Source organism: Ostrinia furnacalis, unplaced genomic scaffold (assembly GCF_004193835.3).
Source record: "Ostrinia furnacalis isolate ACB-3 unplaced genomic scaffold, ASM419383v2 OfSCF0319, whole genome shotgun sequence".
Classification (NCBI taxonomy): domain Eukaryota; kingdom Metazoa; phylum Arthropoda; class Insecta; order Lepidoptera; family Crambidae; genus Ostrinia; species Ostrinia furnacalis.
The window spans coordinates 731,373-752,717 of NW_021130558.1; the positions used below are offsets into that span (position 1 = coordinate 731,373).

The 21,345-nt window shown below is 35.3% G+C and overlaps 3 protein-coding genes across 5 annotated transcripts; 1 reads left to right on the forward strand and 2 right to left on the reverse strand.

Moving 5' to 3' along the window:
* Positions 1-1,649: 1,649 nt before the first annotated feature.
* Positions 1,650-3,529, reverse strand: RpL39 (ribosomal protein L39). The gene is made up of 3 exons (XM_028314306.1): positions 3,419-3,529; positions 3,218-3,321; positions 1,650-1,747 (listed from the first exon to the last, which is right to left on the reverse strand). Exons 1-3 carry the CDS (start codon positions 3,419-3,421, stop codon positions 1,699-1,701), a joined length of 156 nt encoding a protein of 51 aa, XP_028170107.1. The 5' UTR covers positions 3,422-3,529; the 3' UTR covers positions 1,650-1,698.
* A 502-nt stretch (positions 3,530-4,031) lies between these two features.
* LOC114359771 (uncharacterized) lies at positions 4,032-6,107 on the forward strand. Of its 2 annotated transcripts, none has more exons than XM_028314280.1 (4): positions 4,032-4,061; positions 5,059-5,370; positions 5,462-5,690; positions 5,835-6,107. In XM_028314280.1, the coding sequence occupies exons 2-4, from the start codon at positions 5,120-5,122 to the stop codon at positions 6,006-6,008; spliced, it is 654 nt and encodes a 217-aa protein (XP_028170081.1). In that variant the 5' UTR covers positions 4,032-4,061; positions 5,059-5,119; the 3' UTR covers positions 6,009-6,107. The 2 variants fall into 2 exon arrangements, with proteins under 2 accessions (XP_028170081.1, XP_028170074.1); XM_028314273.1 differs by having other exon boundaries at positions 4,038-4,056; positions 5,054-5,370.
* Positions 6,108-6,186: 79 nt separating this feature from the next.
* On the reverse strand, positions 6,187-21,212 carry LOC114359785 (uncharacterized). Of its 2 annotated transcripts, none has more exons than XM_028314291.1 (5): positions 21,057-21,212; positions 11,781-11,951; positions 9,828-9,945; positions 8,573-8,844; positions 6,187-7,693 (listed from the first exon to the last, which is right to left on the reverse strand). In XM_028314291.1, the coding sequence occupies exons 2-5, from the start codon at positions 11,944-11,946 to the stop codon at positions 7,608-7,610; spliced, it is 642 nt and encodes a 213-aa protein (XP_028170092.1). In that variant the 5' UTR covers positions 11,947-11,951; positions 21,057-21,212; the 3' UTR covers positions 6,187-7,607. The 2 variants fall into 2 exon arrangements, with proteins under 2 accessions (XP_028170092.1, XP_028170098.1); XM_028314297.1 differs by having other exon boundaries at positions 8,682-8,844; positions 21,057-21,210.
* Positions 21,213-21,345: the final 133 nt, after the last annotated feature.

Consider the following 21,345-nt stretch of genomic DNA (forward strand, 5'->3'; position numbering starts at 1 on the left):
AGATGGCACAGAACCATGAAAGCGGCCATCATAGCCCGTGGTAATACGATACATTGGAGTACAGAATTACCAATCGTTTTATTAGGCTTGAGAGCCGCGATTCGAGAAGGTGACAACGTCAGCCCAGCGCAAATGCTGTATGGAACCAATATCCGCATACCAGGAGTATTTTTCGAGCCGAAAAAGCAAGACAAGTCTCCAGAAAACTACACCAACGATTTAAAAAGAACCATGGAAAACCTGACACCAATCAAATGTGATCACCACTCTAAGCACAAACCATACATTCATCCCGACATGGATTCCTGTGATTATGTTTTCGTACGAACTGATGCTGTAAAAAGACCATTGACACCACCATACGAAGGCCCATACAAAGTTTTAGAGAAACATAGCAAGTATTATAAGATACAAATGACTATATATTAGCCTGGGTTATAAATAATAATACTGTAAAGTTTCAACAAAATCCGTTTATTAGTTTTTGCGTGAAAGAGGAACAAACATCCAGACATCCAGACAAAAAGGTTACAGTGAGCCAACCATAAAAGATAGACATATGCTGTAGCGGACTTTTTTGTAGAACTTTTAAAGGGGAAAATCCTATCATACATAATTTATGCGAAACTTTAACCGTTTACGCAGCGTCAGCTCTCAAAAGGAAAAAAATCACTGATTTGAAACATTCTTCATTGGTGCTCCGCTCCTAGTGGTCTTAGCGTGATGATATATAGCCTAAAGCCTTCATGGATTAACGGACTATCCAACACAAAAAGAATTTTTCAAATTGGTCCAGTAGTTCCTGAGATTAGCGCGTTCAACCAAATAAACAAACTGTGATTAATAAATTGCGCCACTACAAACCGTACCAACAGATGGCGCTGTTACGATCTTACTATGGCAATCTCCACCGCGCATACAATCCTGCATCGCGATGACGAAGTTTTTTACCCTGCCCAGTATATATAGACAAACCAAGATTGTGTAAATTAAATGCTCTAACTCCTTATGGTGGTTGAGCATCATGTTCCACAACTTCAGCTTTATAATATTAGTATAGAAGTATAGAAGTATAGATGCAGAAATAAGTAAACACTCTAATAATAATGTCGTTACTGTACTATTTTACGTAACGTGTCAAGCGCCCATTGTACTAAAGTTTGTACAGCATCACTTTGGGAGTTATAGCATGAAAAACTTTCCATGAAACTTAGATTAATAAAATCTCAAGCCATGAAATGAACTTTTCTATGTATTTTTTATTAGGATATGTTGTTAGCTAATACACAAACAACTTATTTGGTATTTTGTGTAACTTAAACCTTGCATAAAAAATTATCAAGTACCCACTAGAAGACATGAAAAAATCACTGAAACGGAATCGCAAAATACCCCCTTAAGATTGTATAATTATGGTATGTTTCATCTCAGGATATAATGCATAGACCTTTGTTTACCTATTGTAATTATTTCCAGGGTAAAAATACTCATTAAACCAGATTTATCGTAACTTAAAGTTGTGTACTATTTATTGTACGGCGGGCGTTAATGGGTTAATTGGCATCATTGTTTCAATTTATGAATGAACATTTGAATTTTATTCTTGTTGATGTGGAAGAAAAAATGAGGTAAAAATTTAAACAAAAAAAGACTGGAGAATGTGTTTTTATTTTAGCTTACATACAGTACATTACAGGCTTACAGCTTGAGCTTGGTTCTCCTCCAGTGACGCCTCTTAGCATTGTACCTGAAAAAGATTTTTTTTAGGTTACTTGTGCATGCTGGTTTCTAGGGATGTTATGGATATGTTATGTAGTTTCGGTTATGGATACGGTTACAGATATAGTAATAATATTATACCGGTTTCGGTTACAGATATTTTTTTATTTCGGACATCTGTGCTTTAGAATGCAATTTGCAATAGTTGTCCAACACGGTTTATTCATGGCCGCACACTTTACATCAAATAAAAAGTAATAAAAATGGATACTAAATGGCATTATAAGGTAGGTAGGTAGGTAAATAAAAAAAACAATTTAAACTGCCTACATCCGAAACTATTGAATCGGTGACGGTTTCGTATATTTTTTGTTTCAGATATCCGAAAGTTTCAGTTACGTATAAAATATCCATAACATCCCTGCTGGTTACAATCTCTTCAAGATCAATTGGCAAGGATTTTTAGTCTATAGTAGTAATCATGAGTATTAAATTTTGTTAATACATATGAATTTGAGTAATTAATTATGTATATCTTTACATCAAATAAAAAGTAACAAAAATTGATACTAAATGGCATTATAAAGGTTACTGTTTCGGATATTTTTTTGTTTCAGATATCCGAAAGTTTCAGTTACGTATAAAATATCCATAACAACCCTGCTGGTTACAATCTCTTCAAGATCAATTGGCAAGGATTTTTAGTCTATAGTAGTAATCATGAGTATTAAATTTTGTTAATACATATATGAATTTGAGTAATTAATTATGTATATCTGGTCTCTACTCTAATAAATAAAAGAGGAAAGATTTGAAATTTGTATTGAATAGGCTCTGAAACAATGGGACCAATTTGAAAATTTCACCATTACCATCCTACATCAATTCTAAACAACATAGGTGGCATACCATTTCAAACTTAGGCCACCTAACAGTTGGTCCTAACTTTAACAGTAACTGTAACAATAACCAGTGCTTTTTGTATGGATTTTGACACATTTTTGACGTTAACAAAGTCAAAGTAAGATGGTGCAACAACCCAGCCTAGGTTTTGTGTAACACACATGAACATGAACTAGATACAAAAAATAATATCAGATATATTGACAGCGAGTACGATTCTAGTAATTAGTAACTAAAATTATTGTTTAAAAGGATCAAGATAGTTCGGTTCGGAATCTAACCTAAAATATTATAGGCATTTGTATTATTTACATCAAGTGCACTCAATAAACATTGGAAGTATCTAAGACAATAAACATCAAAGTCAAAAGATAACATGTTTTAATAACGTAAGTAACAGTAATAATAAAAATGTATCGGAAGAACAAAATGAGCGAGACAGGGTGATCCTAGTGTAGGTACCTTCGTCATTATTTCTTTAAACAAACAAACAATGCAATGCAATTTGATCAAATTATACTAGTTGATTCCTAACCTACGGATTGTATAAGACATATAACTGATTATAAGACGGAATGTGCTGAAATAAACTTACCGAATAGTATTTCCTGTGCGCATTCTCACCCATTGGGGAATGGGACGGTTTTGTTTTAGCTTTTTGGCAAGCTTGCGCTTGATAATAAATGTCTTGTGGGCAGACTGAAATGATAAATAAATGTAAAGTTTAGTATTAAATCCTGAAAAACTTACGATTATCACAATATTTAGGGATTTATTTGAAAAATAAATTACACACCATTCTGCTTTATACAGATGTCAAATCAAAGTGACCGAATGTCAGTCAGAAAAGAATGAACGTGAGCGATGTTCAATGAATGAATGATGAAAGGAAGAATGACAGCACTTTTTTTTTATAGGTGGAAAAAAAGAATGTCGTCTTGGGATGTGCCCATTCTGCCGAGTCTGGGTGTGTCGTGTCGTTTTAACATTGGAAATCAAAACTTGTGCAAAACTGGCTTTTTCAGATTCTCCCCCATACAAGTTGATACAACAAGTGGGCAAGTGGCACTTTTTAATCGAATCGAAAATCGAATCCGTCAAAACTCCACACAAAAAAGGGCTTATCAGCAACCATTTTTCGACGGGTTTGCGATTTTAATTGAAGTGCACTTTGTCTAGAACCACTGATAGTGATTTGTGTCATCTGTGCTGTGAGTGATTTTAAATGTCTATCACGTCCTTAGGTCACGTCTTTAGGTTTGTGCCTGCCCACATAAACATGTGCCACTTGTGGCACAAGCAAATACAGCAAAATCCAGAACCCCAATGTATTATTCATACTTTCATTATATTATCTTTGGATAAATCAGCTGTTTAATGTCAAAAATGACATTATTTAATTAGATGTCAAAATAAAATTTTCTTTGCTAGGCTCCGCCGCACAGTGGTCTGAAAATGAAGCTCCCATACCATAGAAACTTAATGTGAGAAATCAATAAATAAAAATATGTATTGTGTTTAGTATACCTCCCTTTGTTTTACTAATATAGTATGAAGAGTATGAGTAGCTCCATGTGTGAGAAAAAAAATATTTTATTTTTTTTTGTATGGAAAAAAACACTCAAAGTGGATTTTTTTAAAACTGAATAGAACTGAAGGGCTGGTACTCACATGAGCTATTGCACCATACACGGCGATCAAGATGACAAAAACTTAGGATAGTCTTAATGGGTAACAAATGAAGCCATTAAAACAATAAAATCTTTTGTAGGAATTATTTCCGATTTCAAATGTAATTCTATTAGCCTATTAGGCAGTTCGATTTTTTAAGTTGTTTATTTAATCAATATTGATTTCTATTATTTTCATTAAAACGTCATTAGCAGGTTAGTAACTAATAACAATGTCAGTTACCAACTGGTTGGTTGCTTCATTCAATGATTAAACTTTTATTTTTTTTATATTTTCAAAATAAAAATTATTTAAAAATGCCCCTAGTATATTCCTAGTTATATGTATTAATTTATATACTATTCTCGTATTGAAAGCGGTGAATAACTTCATAAAATAACATCAAAGACTTGAAAGATCACCTACCGAAAATTCAAAATTTCCAAAGCTTGCTACATGCAAAGCGGCAACCAACGGCACAAGAATTGTATGTCATCTTGATCGCCATGTATGGTGCAATAGTTCATGTGAGTACCAGCCCTTCAGTTCTATTCAGTTTTAAAAAAATCCACTTTAAGTGTTTTTTTCCATACAAAAAAAATAAAAATATTTTTTTTCTCACACATGGAGCTACTCACACTCTTCATACTATATTAGTAAAACAAAGGGAGGTATACTAAACACAATACATATTTTTATTTATTAATTTCTGACATTAAGTTTCTATGGTATGGGAGCTTCATTCTCAGACCACTGTGCGCCGCCACAGAAATTATTATTTTTCGAAGCTATTAGTTGTTTTTTATTAATAAGTTCCGGCGTAATAATGAACAAATTAAGTAGTCTTCTTGGCATGCGTAGATTGCTTGATTTTCGATCAATTTCTACCAGAATAACTGCTGATGGCAAGGAAGTGCCCAAAAGGAAAACCTTTGAAAACCGAATTACATTGATTGGAATTGATAATTCAGTTAGTATAACAGATTTAAAGAATGCTGAAAATCTGTCTCTTAGAAGAGAATTAAAATTGGTTAAAATTCAAGATGAGGATTCTAAAACTCGTCGTCCAGTGTACAAGTGAGTAGATTACGGTTGTTGTAATTTGCTTGATCATTCTAATTATTTTAAAGTATTTTCAAATAGTCTTATTATACTTACGTTTTTAAAGGTTGATGACTAACGCTGAGTATCATGCTGAAGTATTGGAGAGAAGAAAGGAGAAGCAAGAGTCTCGCCAAAAAAATTCAACCAAAGGACAAAAGATTCTGAGCATATCGTCCAAAATTGGAGAGCATGACTTGATGACTGGTGTGAAGAAAATTATAAAATTGTTGGATAAACAATATGAAGTCAAAATCATTATTTCTGGAGATGGAGACAATGCTGCTACCACTTCAGTATGTATTTAAATTTAGTGAATTAGTAGGCAATTTTAGAATAAATACCAGTGATACAGTTCTGATTTAGCTATTGAATACTTTGTATATGCCTGTTAAACTACATTTTCATAGAAATAATCACTGGTTTTTTCCTTATTTCAGGAAAGAATATATTCTGTTATTGAGAAAAACACAGTGTCATCAGGCAAGGCGGTTCAGAAGAGGAATAAGGGTAATAGCTTGAGATTTCAATTACTTCCACTTCGGGAAAATAGCTCTCAAAGTCAAGATGATTCAGATTCAAATAAAAACAAAGATGACAAAGGTCCGCTATGACTAGTCTCAGGTATAGTAGTTATTCTCATTGCCAAGTATATTATATGGAGAAAATATTATCTCTCTCAAAATGAATCGGAGATATCCAAAGACAATGATTATAGGAAAAATAACACATGGCTTTTAAAATATTATTTCAATCGGTTAAAATAAGAAATTTCGGTTGTTAGTGTTTGCATTTTTTAAATAGAATTTTTGTATGTACCTAAATACTTTTATTGTAAATAATGTAGTGAGTTAAGGCATTAATTTATCAATACTAATATTATAACTGTGAAAGTTACATTGTTTGTCTGTTACCTTTTACCCTTATACCAATCATCAGATCTAATTAATGTTTGGTATTATATCTTTTAGGCCACATTCCTCTCTAAAATCATTTTCACTCTAAAATAGCAGGTAACTACATGTTGTGAAGTAAAATACTGAAGATAAATAAATGACAGTTTTAATACAGCACTCACAGTCAGTCACATTATTCATACTAAGTTTTACAACTCTATTTACACATGACACACAATATTTTCAAAGGCAAGGAATACTTTAATCTAGTATGGTTAGGTACTACTAAAATTATAAATAAGATTTTTTTTATTTTTATCAGTTGGAATTATCACAGATGCTTCAGAGATCTTTAAATCTTAAATGATAGGTGAATAATTAGTAAGAAATGGTAGTGAAACTACTTACTGAACAAAAGGTGTAGTGACAATGTGTTATAAGATTTTGGTGATTTGTATATAAAAATATCACTGAATTATAATGTTGATACACTACCTACACAGCATTATCCTTATCAGTGCTATAATTATGGCAATTGTAATGTATGTATGTTTTTTATTATTATTTGTTGCTAAATAATCTGGCTGCAACATGAGTAATTTAGGTAATAATTACGAAAGATAAAGTCCTATTTTCTATTAATTAAAAATATTATAATATAAGCATGGGGTAAGAAATATAGAATGATATATGCTAACTACGAACCTGTGGGTAAAAACTACATGATTTTAATACAATTAGGTAAAATATTTATATTTAAATTTCTAGAAAGTATTTAGCTAACAAGAATTAATATGATTATTAGTTACTTACATTTTTTAATCAGTTGGATAATACACTAACCAACCTTCTTGTTTAGCCTATTATTATTGCTAAGAAAATAAGATTTGGAAAGTTTACATTAGGAATTTAGCAGAATGATGGAATGGCCCACATAATTCGACATACTTATTCGATTTATAAATAAGTCTATCATCTTAGTATACCTAACTTTAAAGTTATTAAGGGCATCGTTCACAATCATGAAGTAAGTTTCAGAACACATAGATCTCAACATTAAATACACTAAAATTGATTTAAATCTCATATCCTTACAACACATTTGAAAAATCATTTTATGTCTAATAAATGTAATATAAATGAACACAGAATGATTGAACCTGTCTTTATTGGTCACCTGTCTCGGTTGGTACCATAATGAAAGATTGGTCCTTCGAGCCGGACGTACGGCTTACGTCATTTGTACCGTTTAAGATATCCTAAGACTATGTGTAAATGGCGACGTATGCGTAGCGGTCTCGCTCCAGCGGCGGCAAGTCAGTGTTCAAGGTTCTTCCCCACGTCAGAAGGGGAGACACGGTGCCCACCACGGGCGCAGCGCGCGCTGCACTTCTTATGAGGTCCTGTTACCCAAAAAAAAATGTGTTACGGTTAGATTAGACTATTTAGTAATGTAGGTATTAGGTAACTTCTGTAGGTAGGTACAGTAGACAGCGCATCAGGCTACATTTTTGCTGCAATATCGAACTTGTTGCAAGTACCTACTTAAAACACCGCAATGGCAATGTTTAGCTTGATGAACGGACGTCTGTTTTATATTCAAACAAAGAAAATTTTTCGTTGCCTAGTCCGAACACATACAAATAAAAAAATACTAGTTCCCTTTTTCATGCATCATGCTTTACATAATGATAATGGTTTACTTTCCACGTTTGAAACACGCGTGAATGATTTATTTTTAATGAATTATTGTTATTTTGTTATGTTATTTATTAGTCATTCAATTCATGCATAGCGTTAATATGAGGGTTAGTTACTCGTCACCTACTTGTTCTCAAAAAAATTTCATAATTCAATTCAATAACAAGTACAACATTGTATTACAATACGCACGTACGTTTTCTTTGGCGCACAGCGATATTTTTATAATGTTAATAATGTCATAAAATGTAAAAAGTTGTATGGAAAATGGATAAATAAAATATTTTTAAGAGTAACTGTAAATATTTTCAGCATTGCACCATTAATGCGCAATTTCTGGCGCAAAGAGTGTTTCATTTTCAAATTCCACGATTTACTATCATGGTGCAAAACGTATACTCAGATTCAAGCATGTGAGTTCATTACCTAAACAGGCTTGAATCGATTAATAATACGGGCCTGATAATTTTATGCTTGCTGGATCATAATGTTCAATAGGCGTTAATAAAAAAAAAACTATAAAATTGTGTAAATAATAAAAGAGAACAAGTCAGCGACGAAGGACAGACACACCATGTTACCCATGAGAGAGGATCGCCGTCGGCCCGAGCGCCGCTTGCGCCGGCACCAGCAGCGGCGCCCCCGAGCGCGCCCGTACCCGCCAGTGCGCCCGCGCGCCCCCCGCCCCACCTCGCTCGCCGCCGCCTCCGCTCCCGCTCCCGCTCCCGCCACCGCCCCCGCCCCCGCCGCGCTACCGAACGCGTTGCCCACCAGCGCCGGCGCCGAGCCCGCGTTCTCCGCTGACCGATCCGCGATCATGTGCGCTTCCAACTCGTCCAATGGAGATTCAGAACTGTAAAGGGGAAACATTTAGTATGGAGCTGGAAACATTGAATTTTCTGATAGATCCAGTATTTCTGATATCATTTGAAAGAGCTCGTAAAGCACTTTCAGGATCAGTAACCAGTTTTTCGATATCTTGTATAGTTTAGAAATAATCGTGTAAAATCACTTATAGTTTCCACCCTGTAGGTCGCGCTAATAACATACAGCTTTCAAAGTACCTATTGTGTTACGGCTTCGGGGTCTAGTGATTGGAGAGTGGGATTGGACTCTCTCGATCCGGAAGTCTTAGGTTCGATTGGCAAGTGAAAATCAATTTGTGTTATTGTGCTCAATTAGATGCAGAATTGGATAACACTTGATTGACAGAAAATAAATATGAATCCGTGCTTCAGAGAACACATTAATGTCAGTACGATTGCAGTTCAGTTCACCTATTCTGCATATTGATATCTGGCTGTCTGATACCAAGACTTTGATCTCTGTTTTTTACCTAAGAAGTAAGTGCAAGGCACTCAAAAAAAGAAGGAGGAAAAATACTATCAAGCCTCGAATATAATTCCACCAATCGAGTATTAAATTAATGCGTGCAATGTCAAAATGTCATAGTTTCGGGACTCTTGATACCAAATACCAATTACCGGAGTCACTAGTAATAATAACATTTTTACGTAATACTTACCGAGATAAATGAGAGTATGTAAGCGTCATTTTACATCGCCTTATGTAAGTCTCTATTCCTGATTTGTGCGGCAGGTTATGTGCGACTAATAACAGTACGGCTAGCACGAGTAAGAAAACTACAACAGCGCCCTTGTGAACGTGTCGTAAAGTGAACTTAGTATGAGATGTGGTTGCACGAAACTTATTTTGAGAATCAAAATTGTCACGTTATCGTTTAATTCGAAGATTGAGTGTCGAATTTTATCGAATACGCAAACGATTCGAAGACGAAAGTTGTTCATGCTAGAGTTACAGATGGCTGGTACTCACTACGCACTGATAGAGCAGTACTTGCTGAGCTGTTCCCACGTACAGCCAATTGTGCAGCATTCGTCTGCTATGCCCAGTTGTCTTTTCCGTCTTGTAGAAGTTCCGTGTTGTTCTACCACTGGAAAAAAAAGTGATTAAATTATTAAACTGACGATTTTCCGATAAAAAATGAAAATTTCGAGCAGCTCTCCAATATTACTTTCAATTACATAGCCGTAGCATGAAAGAGTTTCAAACTTTCAAGTCCCATCTGAGGCTATCGATTTTTTATTGCTGAGTGTCATAGGTTAATAAAAAACCGAAAAATTCCACGCGGGCGTAAACTAATATTATGACTGACTACAAACTGTAAATAGTTTAACAAATTCAAATAGACAGGCCTACTTTATTTAATGCACTTCGTAATAAAACAAAATGAAATCTAGTTTCCGCCTTAAAATTTAACTGGTAGATTATTAAGTAGTTTCGGTTTTTTTATCATGTTTATTTAAATTACATTTGGTTGCATAAAGTCTATCAATGATATTCACTAATAAGTAGTGACATTATCTGTTTATTTACATAATTTAATTAAAAATATCTATGTAGCTGCGTTTCAAATTGTTAACATCTTCGCGATATGAAATGGATGCTATTTTAGGTCTCATTGGTTGGAATTACAGGGGTTCATTTCTGATGTCATAGCTGATAAAAGGTCATGCGCTAAAAAGATACTTTTTTCGACACGTGTAAACTGATTTACTTAACATTTATATTCAAATGACACTAAAAGAGATTTTTAGATTAACTTATCTTAAATTGGTTTTTGATAAAGTTTTATCTAATAATACAGAATAAGTAGTCTATCGTCTATTTTGTTTATAAATTAATAAGGCTTTCCGGGTTTGTGTTAGGCGCATGAAATAATGCAGAAATTATTAAATACATTCGAATAAAACCTTTTTTATCTCTTCTCAAACGATGTCTACGTAATTACAGATATTACTTAGACGTTTTTATTGCTATTGTTTATAATTTAATGTTAATTTTTTTGTGATCTACGACCCGAAGCGTCAAGCTATATTTACGTTTACTTAAAAATATTTTATCACCAAACTAATAACTAACAATTTGCACGCAATTACATATGGTTTGGCACTAGATAATATTGTTGATGATATGCTATTCGAATGATGGCGACCTTCTAGTCAACTCTGATAAGGGTTGTTGCCTCGCGGATGTTATTAACTTGCTACAAGCACATAAATACATAATTACAGCAAAGAACACCTCAAAGGTGAAGTCGATGATGACTAATATTGGCCTGTTTTTGCGTAAGATGCATGCCACTAATTAAAGTTAATCATTAAACTTAACAACTGCACTAATGCGCATAATTAAAATAACATTGACAAATCACGATAAACTATAATTTTAGTTAAGTAAATCATTATAACAACATGCTATCCAAGTTTAAATCGGACACGAATAACATGGGAGTCTATTCCTACCTCTCGATTTGTCATTACACCCACTGTCACCCACAATGACATCATCAATCAGCCCCCTTAAGCATAATGCACTTTTTGATCGAATCGAAAATCGAATCCGTCAAAACTCCATACAATAATAGGGCTTTACGACCACTTTTCGACTGGTTTGCGATTATAATTTGCACTTTGTCTAGACCCACAGAAGAATATAGAAGAAATTCGAAATTACGAGTAAACTTCAAAACTTCCCTTCCAGTGCAAAGTGGCAGACAGATAACAAAGTTATCTATTTAAGTGATTGTCATCCAATTCCTTACACCCTGTATACCTAGCAATGACCGCGCCGCCGTGGCGCCGCTTGACTATTGTGGTGAACCCACTCATAACACAAGCATATTTAGCTTACCACGAAGGTTTAATTTGTGCTATTGCAGAAATTAACCAATAAATTACAAATATCCTTTTAAAAAAAATTACATACCTGTGGGTATGTCCCACGAGGGACTATTGTACGCGTGGCAAACTCTGCTCATGATTTCGCCGAGCTGTCTTCCGCAGAACTTGACCGCGGCGGAGGCGGCGTCGGTCCGCGCCTGCCACAACAGCGCTGCTACTATGGCTATCTGAATGCCTCTGTTCACCAACATGACTCCTGCGAAAGACACCCCTATATGATTATACAGTTTAAAAAAAATTAAAATAGCGGAACTGTAAATGGGCATTGTGGGAAACTTTTAAAAAAGAAGTTTAAGAAATTTTTAAACGTAGGTAAATGACGTGAGCTTTGGACTTTTGTGTTCTTTCATAATTCCTGTATGCTGATTACTAAACAATCATACTATTAGATATACATCAGACGCCACAGATATGCCGCCTTTTATACGAGTAGATACCTACGTCATACAATTTTTAAGAGTGTTATCAGAAGCGGTTCAAAAAATAATAATGCTCCAAAATAAATCCCAAAAGAGCTCGCCGAAATGGCAATGCCAGATTTTGTATGGAAGGTGGCGTCTATTTTTTTTTCGCGCGGCCATCGACCAAACTTTGTTTTTTGACTACAAAATAGTGTTACAATTTCTTACAAAACTTGCGCGCAAAAAGCAAATCTAGTATGTAAATCATCAAACTTCTAATGCTCGTAACTCAGTTCAGACTGAGTTTAGTGGTATACATGTCATAGTAAGTTTGGTTTATTACACTATTTTGTATCTAAAAAACATGGTTTGGTCGATGGCCGCGCGAAAAAAAAAGACGCCAATTTCCGGCATTGTCTTTTAAAAATAAAACTAATTTTTAAAATTCTCGGAATCCCTTGTAGGTAATACCAATTTTTTGCGCCAAAAGATCAGGGTAGTACCAAATGTTTTATTTATAGAACAGCCGATTGTTATTAAAGTTAACGAATACGAAATTAACAACCGACCATGCGAACGCCGACTTAAACGAGATCATAATATCCTGCGTGGTGCGGCGCGGAAAAAACATAACAATAACTTGAGTTGAATTCACTTATGTTGCAGGATTTCATTCATTGTTTAATTTAAAAATGTATCCGAGAAACGATCACAATCATAACAATACGTACAAAGTAGGTTACATATTGAACAATAAGGCAATTAACGTGAGTTAGGGGTATTTAAGAAACTATTTATAGCGCGGTTGGTTACATTATATGCGGATAAGGATAATAGAAATCACATTTATAGCTACTTAGTTCGGTGTACGATTTCAATAATTATTATCTAAAATACCTGTGTTCTGAAACCAGCCTACGATGAACACCATTGTAGAGTATCGCTTTTTGCGCAATGCCGGTCACACAGTGTTTGTAACCTGAGCGCTCCTGGCTTTTATACAAAGGGTAAGTGTAACCTGACACCGGCAACGCCCCGTATACCCTTGGTTCCCTTGAATCCACTATTCTAATATCCTAAGTGCATCGTCTTTATTGAAATGCACTTTTATCGAATATGAGATTTGTGAAAGTTCATCGGATATCAAATTTCTATCGGTGATTGATTGCATTTGTTATTCATGGACTTTGAATGACTGTAATAAACGTTTTAGTTCCGGTTGTCAATATTCAAAAGGAAATTATTGTGCCTACTATCAACTTTTCCTGCATGCTGTCAGGGTTTGGTTGGTCAAGTGTCCAAAATAAATCAAGCTTCTTATTTACTAGCGATCATGAATTTATTTTCAGTAAATGGCGACGATAAATATAACTCTTTCAATGGCCCACCTAAATGAAGATGACTTCACCTTCCTTGTTCATAAAAATGCAAATCAGCTTCTTCCTTTCGTTAAGTGCCATTCCAAGAATAGTACAGGTTGGGTGCTACATCATTCGATACGTTAACATGTTGGTGTAATGACTGTTTCTAATACATAATTCGCTCAGAGGTCTCTCGAGTTATTTATAGCCGAAGGATTGGATACAAATGCGTGCTTGCAACGTGCTTAAGTAGATCAACATTATGCTCACCGGTAGGTATACCGTTGGAAGCAATTTAAACCCGTAATCAAGCTTGACTACGTAAAAGGATAGCACAAAATATGTGTGTCGCATAAATATTTATTAAAATTCGAAAATTATTTTATATCGTTCCTACTTCGAGAATAATTTCAGATATTAGATAAAATTTTGAGCACGGAGTGATATTGAATCATAAACATAGAACATTTTACGCAACTTGTTGCAATTACCTACATTATGTTGCTATGCGAAGTAACCAAGAACAATTATAGAGTCATCCCACTGCGGGTAGAATCTTGTTGGAATGCGATTGGCATTTGTGGTTTCTGACAATTAAAAGAGTCTATATTTATCCTGAAATTAATATGAACAGTTAATTAAGTCAATCGGTTAAAAATTACCATACCTAACGCTGTACCTGATTTGCGTAGCGTTACTAGGTACTTAGTAGGAATATGCATTTTACGTAGGTAGAGCTTATGGGAATTTATGCAATAATCGGGTGTTTTATTTCAATTACCATGTCTAACGTCAAATACTTGTACCTTTTTTTTTAGTTTGTTAAATTCTAATATCCAAGGATTACATAATAACTTATTCATTTCTAACCTGAGATTAACCAGAGTATCATCACAGTGTTGTTTTGTTGTTGAGCATGATGAACTGATGCGAGTAAGGGTAGTAACAAACCATGCGATTTTTCTTCGCTGGCATTCCACATTAAGAAAATGCATAGAAATGGATGAATTGGGAAACGATTAGTCGAAAATGAACCAAAATTTACTACTGACAAGACAAGACAGAAAATTATTAGCTTTATATGTCTTTAAGATACATACATAAGTAATTTACCTAGGTACAATGCGATGCGGTTGCTATAGCAAAGTTGTAACAAGAAAGAATGATTAAAAATATTAACAAATAAAAATACAATTTAATGAATGTTAAACTCTGATAACAGAAAGTTTTACTACATGTTTATTCAGGCGTGATTGTGCGACCTAATTAGGGGGAAGGTCGATGGGTCTGCGACTTTGCGTTGAACCCACGCGGCACGCGTAATCGAGAGTTAACCGCTTCTCTTGCCTTTTTATGACATGACATTGACCTAGCGGCATATTATGTCGCGTGTAGCACCTAGTACGCATTAAAAACGCTACGTTTGTAGCCGCCTTAAATGCGCGGTAGTCGCAGTCCATCGGTCACACGCAGGGCGCGTGCGCCCGCGCTCTTGCTCCCCCCACCTGCTGCCTGCCCCTTGCCGCTCTCAGTCTCGGTGCTCGTGCACTCTATTGAATAATTACGTGAATCTGACTGGAGCTGCAGCCTTGCTACTCTTTGCTAGTATATTGTACCAGCTGAGCGTGTTTGTGACCCAAGTGAACAACACCGGAGATGTTGTAAGACTCGGCTGTTAGGTCCTTAGCCCTTATATAATTATTGAATCGTACTAAATATTTAATCATCTTCAAAGGAATAGGAGTAATATAAAGCGGCCTATGCGACATAGCATATTTAGGTGTTCTTAAAACTCTACATCAGTCATGCTGATGACGCTACGAAATAGTTAACAAAGGACTTTTTTTAATTCAAATAAATTGTTGGACTAGGTTTATAATGCCTAGTTTAGGAAATTATCAATTGTAGACAAATAAAATTTAAAATAATTATTGAATCGTACTAAATATTTAATCATCTTCAAAGGAATAGGAGTAATATAAAGCGGCCTATGCGACATAGCATATTTAGGTGTTCTTAAAACTCTACATCAGTCATGCTGATGACGCTACGAAATAGTTAACAAAGGACTTTTTTTAATTCAAATAAATTGTTGGACTAGGTTTATAATGCCTAGTTTAGGAAATTATCAATTGTAGACAAATAAAATTTAAATTTTTTATTATTTCCTTGCATTTAATATTGGCCCCGCCCACACTTTCAGTAGACTAGTAAAGTAGAGCGTCTCTACAACAAGTGTAACTTTTATATTTCAATAATTGAAAATACCTCATAGTTCTGTTGGTAGTGATAGTGAAACAATTACCTGTACAGCTAAGCTTAATTAATCTCCTTGTTTGTAAGTATGCCATTTTTTCAAACATGCAAACATAAACCTTTTACTTATTGATTATGAAAATAGAAATTAAGAGAAAATATCTCGTTAATTTTTAGTTCGCCATAAGTAAACCTATTTTTAGTGGGTTCAGTTACCTAAACAGGTTGCCACGCTAGTTACGGTATTTTATGCGAGACCTCCCCGTTCCTCGTAGTTTCGGATTGCAAAATAAACCAAAACATTTCTGAGATCCGACTCCCGCGCAGACTATACCATTCATTTCACCTTGACAGACGGTCCAGAATAAAAAGCTGCCTTTTCAAAACTAACAAGTATTTTGTTTTATGGCTTCGATTATATGAATTTAGAGAAATGCAGGTATCAAGTTACCATTTTTTTTGTTCTAAAGAATAACGAAGATTGAATTTTTGAAAGAATATCTAATAATGAAAGTGCACATTGACATAATGGTAGTAGTTAATATTTTTCTCTAACAATGCGGGTAGATGTTACGGGTGGATATCCTAATAGTATGTAGGTGCGTATAACTACAAACTAATACATCGCGGTTCTCAGTCACCGTAGACACGGTAATAATATCATACAGTATTGTAACTTCATGTATGCCTGCTGCTGTCTTTCCCGAAAACTATAATCCGGGCCTCTTCAAGGCGAGAGTGAATAAGCACTTACAGGGCAGATATGTACCATCCTAGACTGCATCCCACTTAACATCAGGTGCGATTGTGGTCAAATACCTGCATTGTTATGCATAAAAAAAAAATATAAACCGACAAAACGCGAGCTTTCCTTCGAATTTCAAATCTCGGGACGCGGTCGAGATCCAAAAGTTAGGGGTGTCGCGAATGTGTCGAACGGACGTCGATGGCCTAGTGTTGAAAATGACTAAGGTGATTGAATTTGACTGACCGTCTTAAACGGTCAAATTTGTCAATAACTAGTGATGAAATGAAAATTATATTGTATAAAACCAGCTTTGGCCCACGACTTCGCCCGCCTGAAATTAAAGTAACAGGTCATTAAGTACTCATTATGATTAGTAGATTCAAAAATTATTTTAGTATATTTTTTAAAATTAAATCTACTAATCACAAAATAACACGCATTTTTATCCTATTCCATTCACAAAGTATTTTGTTTGTCTAAATAAAATAAAAATTACAATCACAAAACTAGATAGAAATTCTAAGTAGACAGATGTAATTAGAATGGGTACTGTAGGTGAGCAGCCCTATCGCATGTTGTCATACCGTGACGTATAGCGGGGCTGTTGACATTTATTTCAAAAATATGGCCGAGTTGGAATACTGTATAGATAGTATTACCGTGCCGTAGAATTGAAATCACCTTTTTACGGAAAATTCGCCTATAAGTACTTTAGAGTTTAAGAGTAGGCGCACACCGTTGATTTTTCGTCGGCCGATAGTTTAGTCGGGCTGTTGATCAGTATGGGCATGTATGGGAGTGCGCACACTACGCCGATTCGATTTGGCCGATTCTTCATACAATTTGAAATCGGGCACAACTATCGGCCAACTAAAAATCAACGGTGTGCGCATACTCTAAAGGACACCAATTATACTTCTCTCCGATCGCGCAAGATTAAAAGCCTAGCTAATATGGAGGCTATACGTTCGGGCTCTTTGGTCTAATTGATCTGCATATAAGCCTATGAAAGCACAGTTTATACATAGCTGGTTCGTGAAGGTTCTAAAAAAAATGTTCTACAATTTCGTAGCAATTTTTTTTCAGACAGTTCAAACTTTCAAGGGAACTTTAATTTCACCCGTTACCTCTACGAGTACTTATGGCACGTTTGAAACTTCGGGTAAACATAAAAGTTGTTAACCTCCAATTTCAAGACGGATGTTATTCTAATTAGAAAATTTACGTAGGTGACTAAATTTACTTACGAGTATATCTCTATTTAGTTTGTGATAAGTTAAAACTTCGAAGTGAGCAGTCATTATTTATAGTTTAGAATCATTATTTACCAACAATAGGTTTCATTAGCAATGTTTAAGATAAAAATGTGTATAATAACTTTAATAGGTACCTATTAGGTACCTACTTACTTGCTAAGATGAATGTCATAAATACCTACATTTGTATCGTATATTTGGTTTTAGGTGTATTTTTGGTTTGGTAGATAATTATTGAAATAGATCGTTCGTTCGTCGTTCTGAATTGTTGAAAATTTACTGAGTAGGTACTGGGATAAGTTTGTGTAGCTAATGATGGTATTTCCTATAATTCCTATAATTGACACGTGAGTATATGAATGAGATTAGCCACAGACGATGGCGGCAGACGAAGGTAACAAAAGATAAATGAAAAGTGTTGCGAGGTCAAGTGTATCGGCGGCTCCTCCAATTGGTGCGCGGTCACTGGCTCCAGACGTAGGTACACCTTACAACTATCGCGGCTGTTAGTGTCATTAGGACTCAGTCATTCGGACACTTGCTGTAGTTAAGGTGCAGTTTATTCAACAATTAGAAAGAAGGAAAAGAAAAGAAGAACTTTATTATTATCACGAAAAAATTCAAAAGACAACAAACATACAGACAGCCACAGGTATCCTTAATAAATATTCGATAAGAATTGTTGTAAATATTGCGTACACGTGTCGTGCAGTATCGCGAGCCAGTTCTGTCTCATTTTTACAGAGTTCTAGGTCAAAACCTGTGTGAGATAGTAAGTTAGGTTACTCGCGTGTATGAGAAAAGCGTTGTAATGTCAATCATTATCAAATTTTTCATGTGCTTTTAAATCATTTTTCTTATTATGAACATATTTTTCATAAATAAAATTATTAAAATTCCACAGCTTAACGATTAAAAAATCGCCTTTAATCTAACATGCCTTAGTTACTATGGGCCGTTTTAATGAATGCATCATTAATAAATCATTAGAATTCAAGGCATATGCTCTACCTGCGGCATCTATTTACGCCTTGATAGATTTACGCTGGCTCACAGAATGTATAGGCGCATAAATATTATTTTTGACTAAATTAACTTAGTATTAAAATTTTATTTGCAAATAAAATCATAGCAGCAGCTACGAGTATAATACGAGTAACACGCAATTAGTGCAATTATCCCATTTTCACCATTAGCAATTATTTTCTCTCCATAAAAGCACACCAAAGCACTTTAAAGGTAAGTTGTATCTAGGCTAGACCTTAAATGGATCTGGACCCCACAGGTGTCTGTCAGTAATCGTACAATGACCGATTTCGACCCCAATTTATAACTTGACCTTTCAAAGTTCAAACGCCGAACTGTTGAAACCAAACATGTCTACCTACACTCACTCATGCGTCGGTCGTAATTCTATTGTATTCGCAAGTAACTGCTACTTCAACGTTTACATTGTAAGCTGTAGTATTTAAGACCCATGCTCATTCGCAGCTTTATAAGCTATAGCTATTAAACAGATTTATGCACAGAGCCGCTCGGCGCTGTAAAACCTGGTGGTAAAAGCACACTGGTTTTTGAACACATTTCTCGGAATTTGCAGCGAGAATGGTTTATAATTGTATCTACCTTTTACGATGGCTGACTACAGTCTCATATGCCATAGCAATAAAAGCCGCACGAGAAAATCATTATAGTTAGCGAGATAAATCCCACTTAAAGTTATGATGATTTCTATTTAGAGCCAGTTGGTTTATATCTTTTCTTACTCGACGATTATAGTTAACTCAAGCTAGCTTGTTTAGATTTGTTGTAAACTTTACACGAGCCACGTGAGTGCACTTCTTGGCACGTCTGCTGTAGTGATTTTTATTTGTTTAAGTTGCATTACTTAGTTACACTACTTAGTTGCATTTATATCAATTGGTTCAATCCAACCGTAGGAATAAATGGAACACCATGACGTATTTCGCATTTTAACAAACTGATCATGAGCCTTTACTTTATTTATCTATTTTATGGTATATTTCAATAGAGCGATAGAGACTCTTATTAAATACCCATTTATCTATTAACCTATACGAATAATCAACTTTGTTATAATTTAAATATGTACTTCTGTCAAAATGTCATACTTAGGTATTCTTTGGTTAAAAGTTAACTAGCGATGAAAATTTCGGAGCTTTTAGAACTCTGAGCGCGCAGCGTGTCAAGTTTAAGTGGTAAAAAAACTGCGCTTTTATTATTGCAACGCTCTTTTAAACTCCCGCTCGAATTAGGCCTTATTAAGGGTTAGGCTTTGCGTTGATTCGTTTTAAAAACAGGTTGTGGCAAAAATAATACAATGTGGTGTCTGCAGGTAGAGCACATGTAGACGCTGCTTATACAATTTTGATTTCATTAAATTTAAATATATAACTGTGTAAGTATAATACGAGATCTAATGTTAATTGTACAACGTGTTACTAAGCTAATGATGTGATATCGCGTCGGGTGCGAGTGATTAGGTAGCAACTGGTAGAGGTTTTAGTCACCTACTAATTGTGCTAATTTTATCACGTTAGTTTAGAATTAATTTATTTCATTTAATATTAAAGCGACTACACAGTAACGAGTTTAAGGTAGGCCTACTGGCGCAGGTAGTAGTGTAGTTAGAGTAAGAGTTTTTGAATTAGATGAAACTAACAAATATGTAGGCTTTTAAGGACAAGATCCTGTCTGATTTTAGAAACAAGTTAATAAACGTTAACTTCCTCTTAATACATTTAAGATTTCTGAATAAAAGAAGGTAATCTGCAGCGAAGACAAGGTTTTCGGTTTTCCTGACCTAGTGGAAATCATATAGGGACGTTCTAGAAATAAATCTGTCAATTAAGTTAACTTGTTTAATGTTTAGATGGTGATCGATCGAACTATGATCAAGGGGCAGAGTAAATTTTAGTGATTACTTGAGTGTTTCATTATCATTTATGCGTGCCCTCGGATCACTTATGCGTAGCGAAGTTTTAATGGGATCCTATATGCTACCTGCGTCACTCTGCCGAGTTCAGTAAGTGGATCATTGAGATTCCACGAAGTAATCATCTCTTGCTCTGTTTTGGTATTAAGGTAAACCGTTAGAAAAATAGTTACATAAATTAGCATTCTTTCTTCTGTCTCTCATCTATAAATGAAATGAAATTGCAATTCTTACAGGAGCAAACCACATAAACAACTATTTACAGTCGACCACCCAAATCACAAACTTTTTCGCAATATAGGTAAATAAGGAAAACAGCTCACCTGTCGAATTAAATGGTAAACAAAGTTGACGGCGTATGTTGGTCGCCGTGGAGAGCGTGTCGATTCTCGCACTCGCCAGACTGGAGACCGAGATCTCGGTGATCTCGCAGCAAACCGCGACCAAACAACACGCGATATGCGCTCCGACCGCCGGCGCTGCGCACGCTTCGGCGCCGCGTGCGGTGCGCTGCCTTATATTGCACGATGGGCGGCGCGCACGCAGCCGCCACGCCCCGCGCCGCGCTCCGCCCCGCTGAATATTGCCAAAAATCATTCAAAACTTATTCCA

What these genes read in the sequence shown, in the direction of transcription:
- RpL39 (XM_028314306.1), bottom strand. An exon ending in CGCACAGGAAATACTATTCG is followed by an intron (nt 1,748 to 3,217) that starts GTAAGTTTATTT and finishes AATCTTTTTCAG; the next exon opens with GTACAATGCTAAGAGGCGTC.
- LOC114359785 (XM_028314291.1), bottom strand. Translation starts at nt 11,946, where the DNA reads ATGTTGGTGAACAGAGGCATTCAGATAGCCATAGTAGCAGCGCTGTTG. An exon ending in TACTGCTCTATCAGTGCGTA is followed by an intron (nt 8,845 to 9,827) that starts GTGAGTACCAGC and finishes TCCCCTTTACAG; the next exon opens with TTCTGAATCTCCATTGGACG. An exon ending in ACGGCGATCCTCTCTCATGG is followed by an intron (nt 7,694 to 8,572) that starts GTAACATGGTGT and finishes TTTGGGTAACAG; the next exon opens with GACCTCATAAGAAGTGCAGC.
- LOC114359771 (XM_028314280.1), top strand. Translation starts at nt 5,120, where the DNA reads ATGAACAAATTAAGTAGTCTTCTTGGCATGCGTAGATTGCTTGATTTT. An exon ending in ACTCGTCGTCCAGTGTACAA is followed by an intron (nt 5,371 to 5,461) that starts GTGAGTAGATTA and finishes ACGTTTTTAAAG; the next exon opens with GTTGATGACTAACGCTGAGT. An exon ending in ACAATGCTGCTACCACTTCA is followed by an intron (nt 5,691 to 5,834) that starts GTATGTATTTAA and finishes TCCTTATTTCAG; the next exon opens with GAAAGAATATATTCTGTTAT.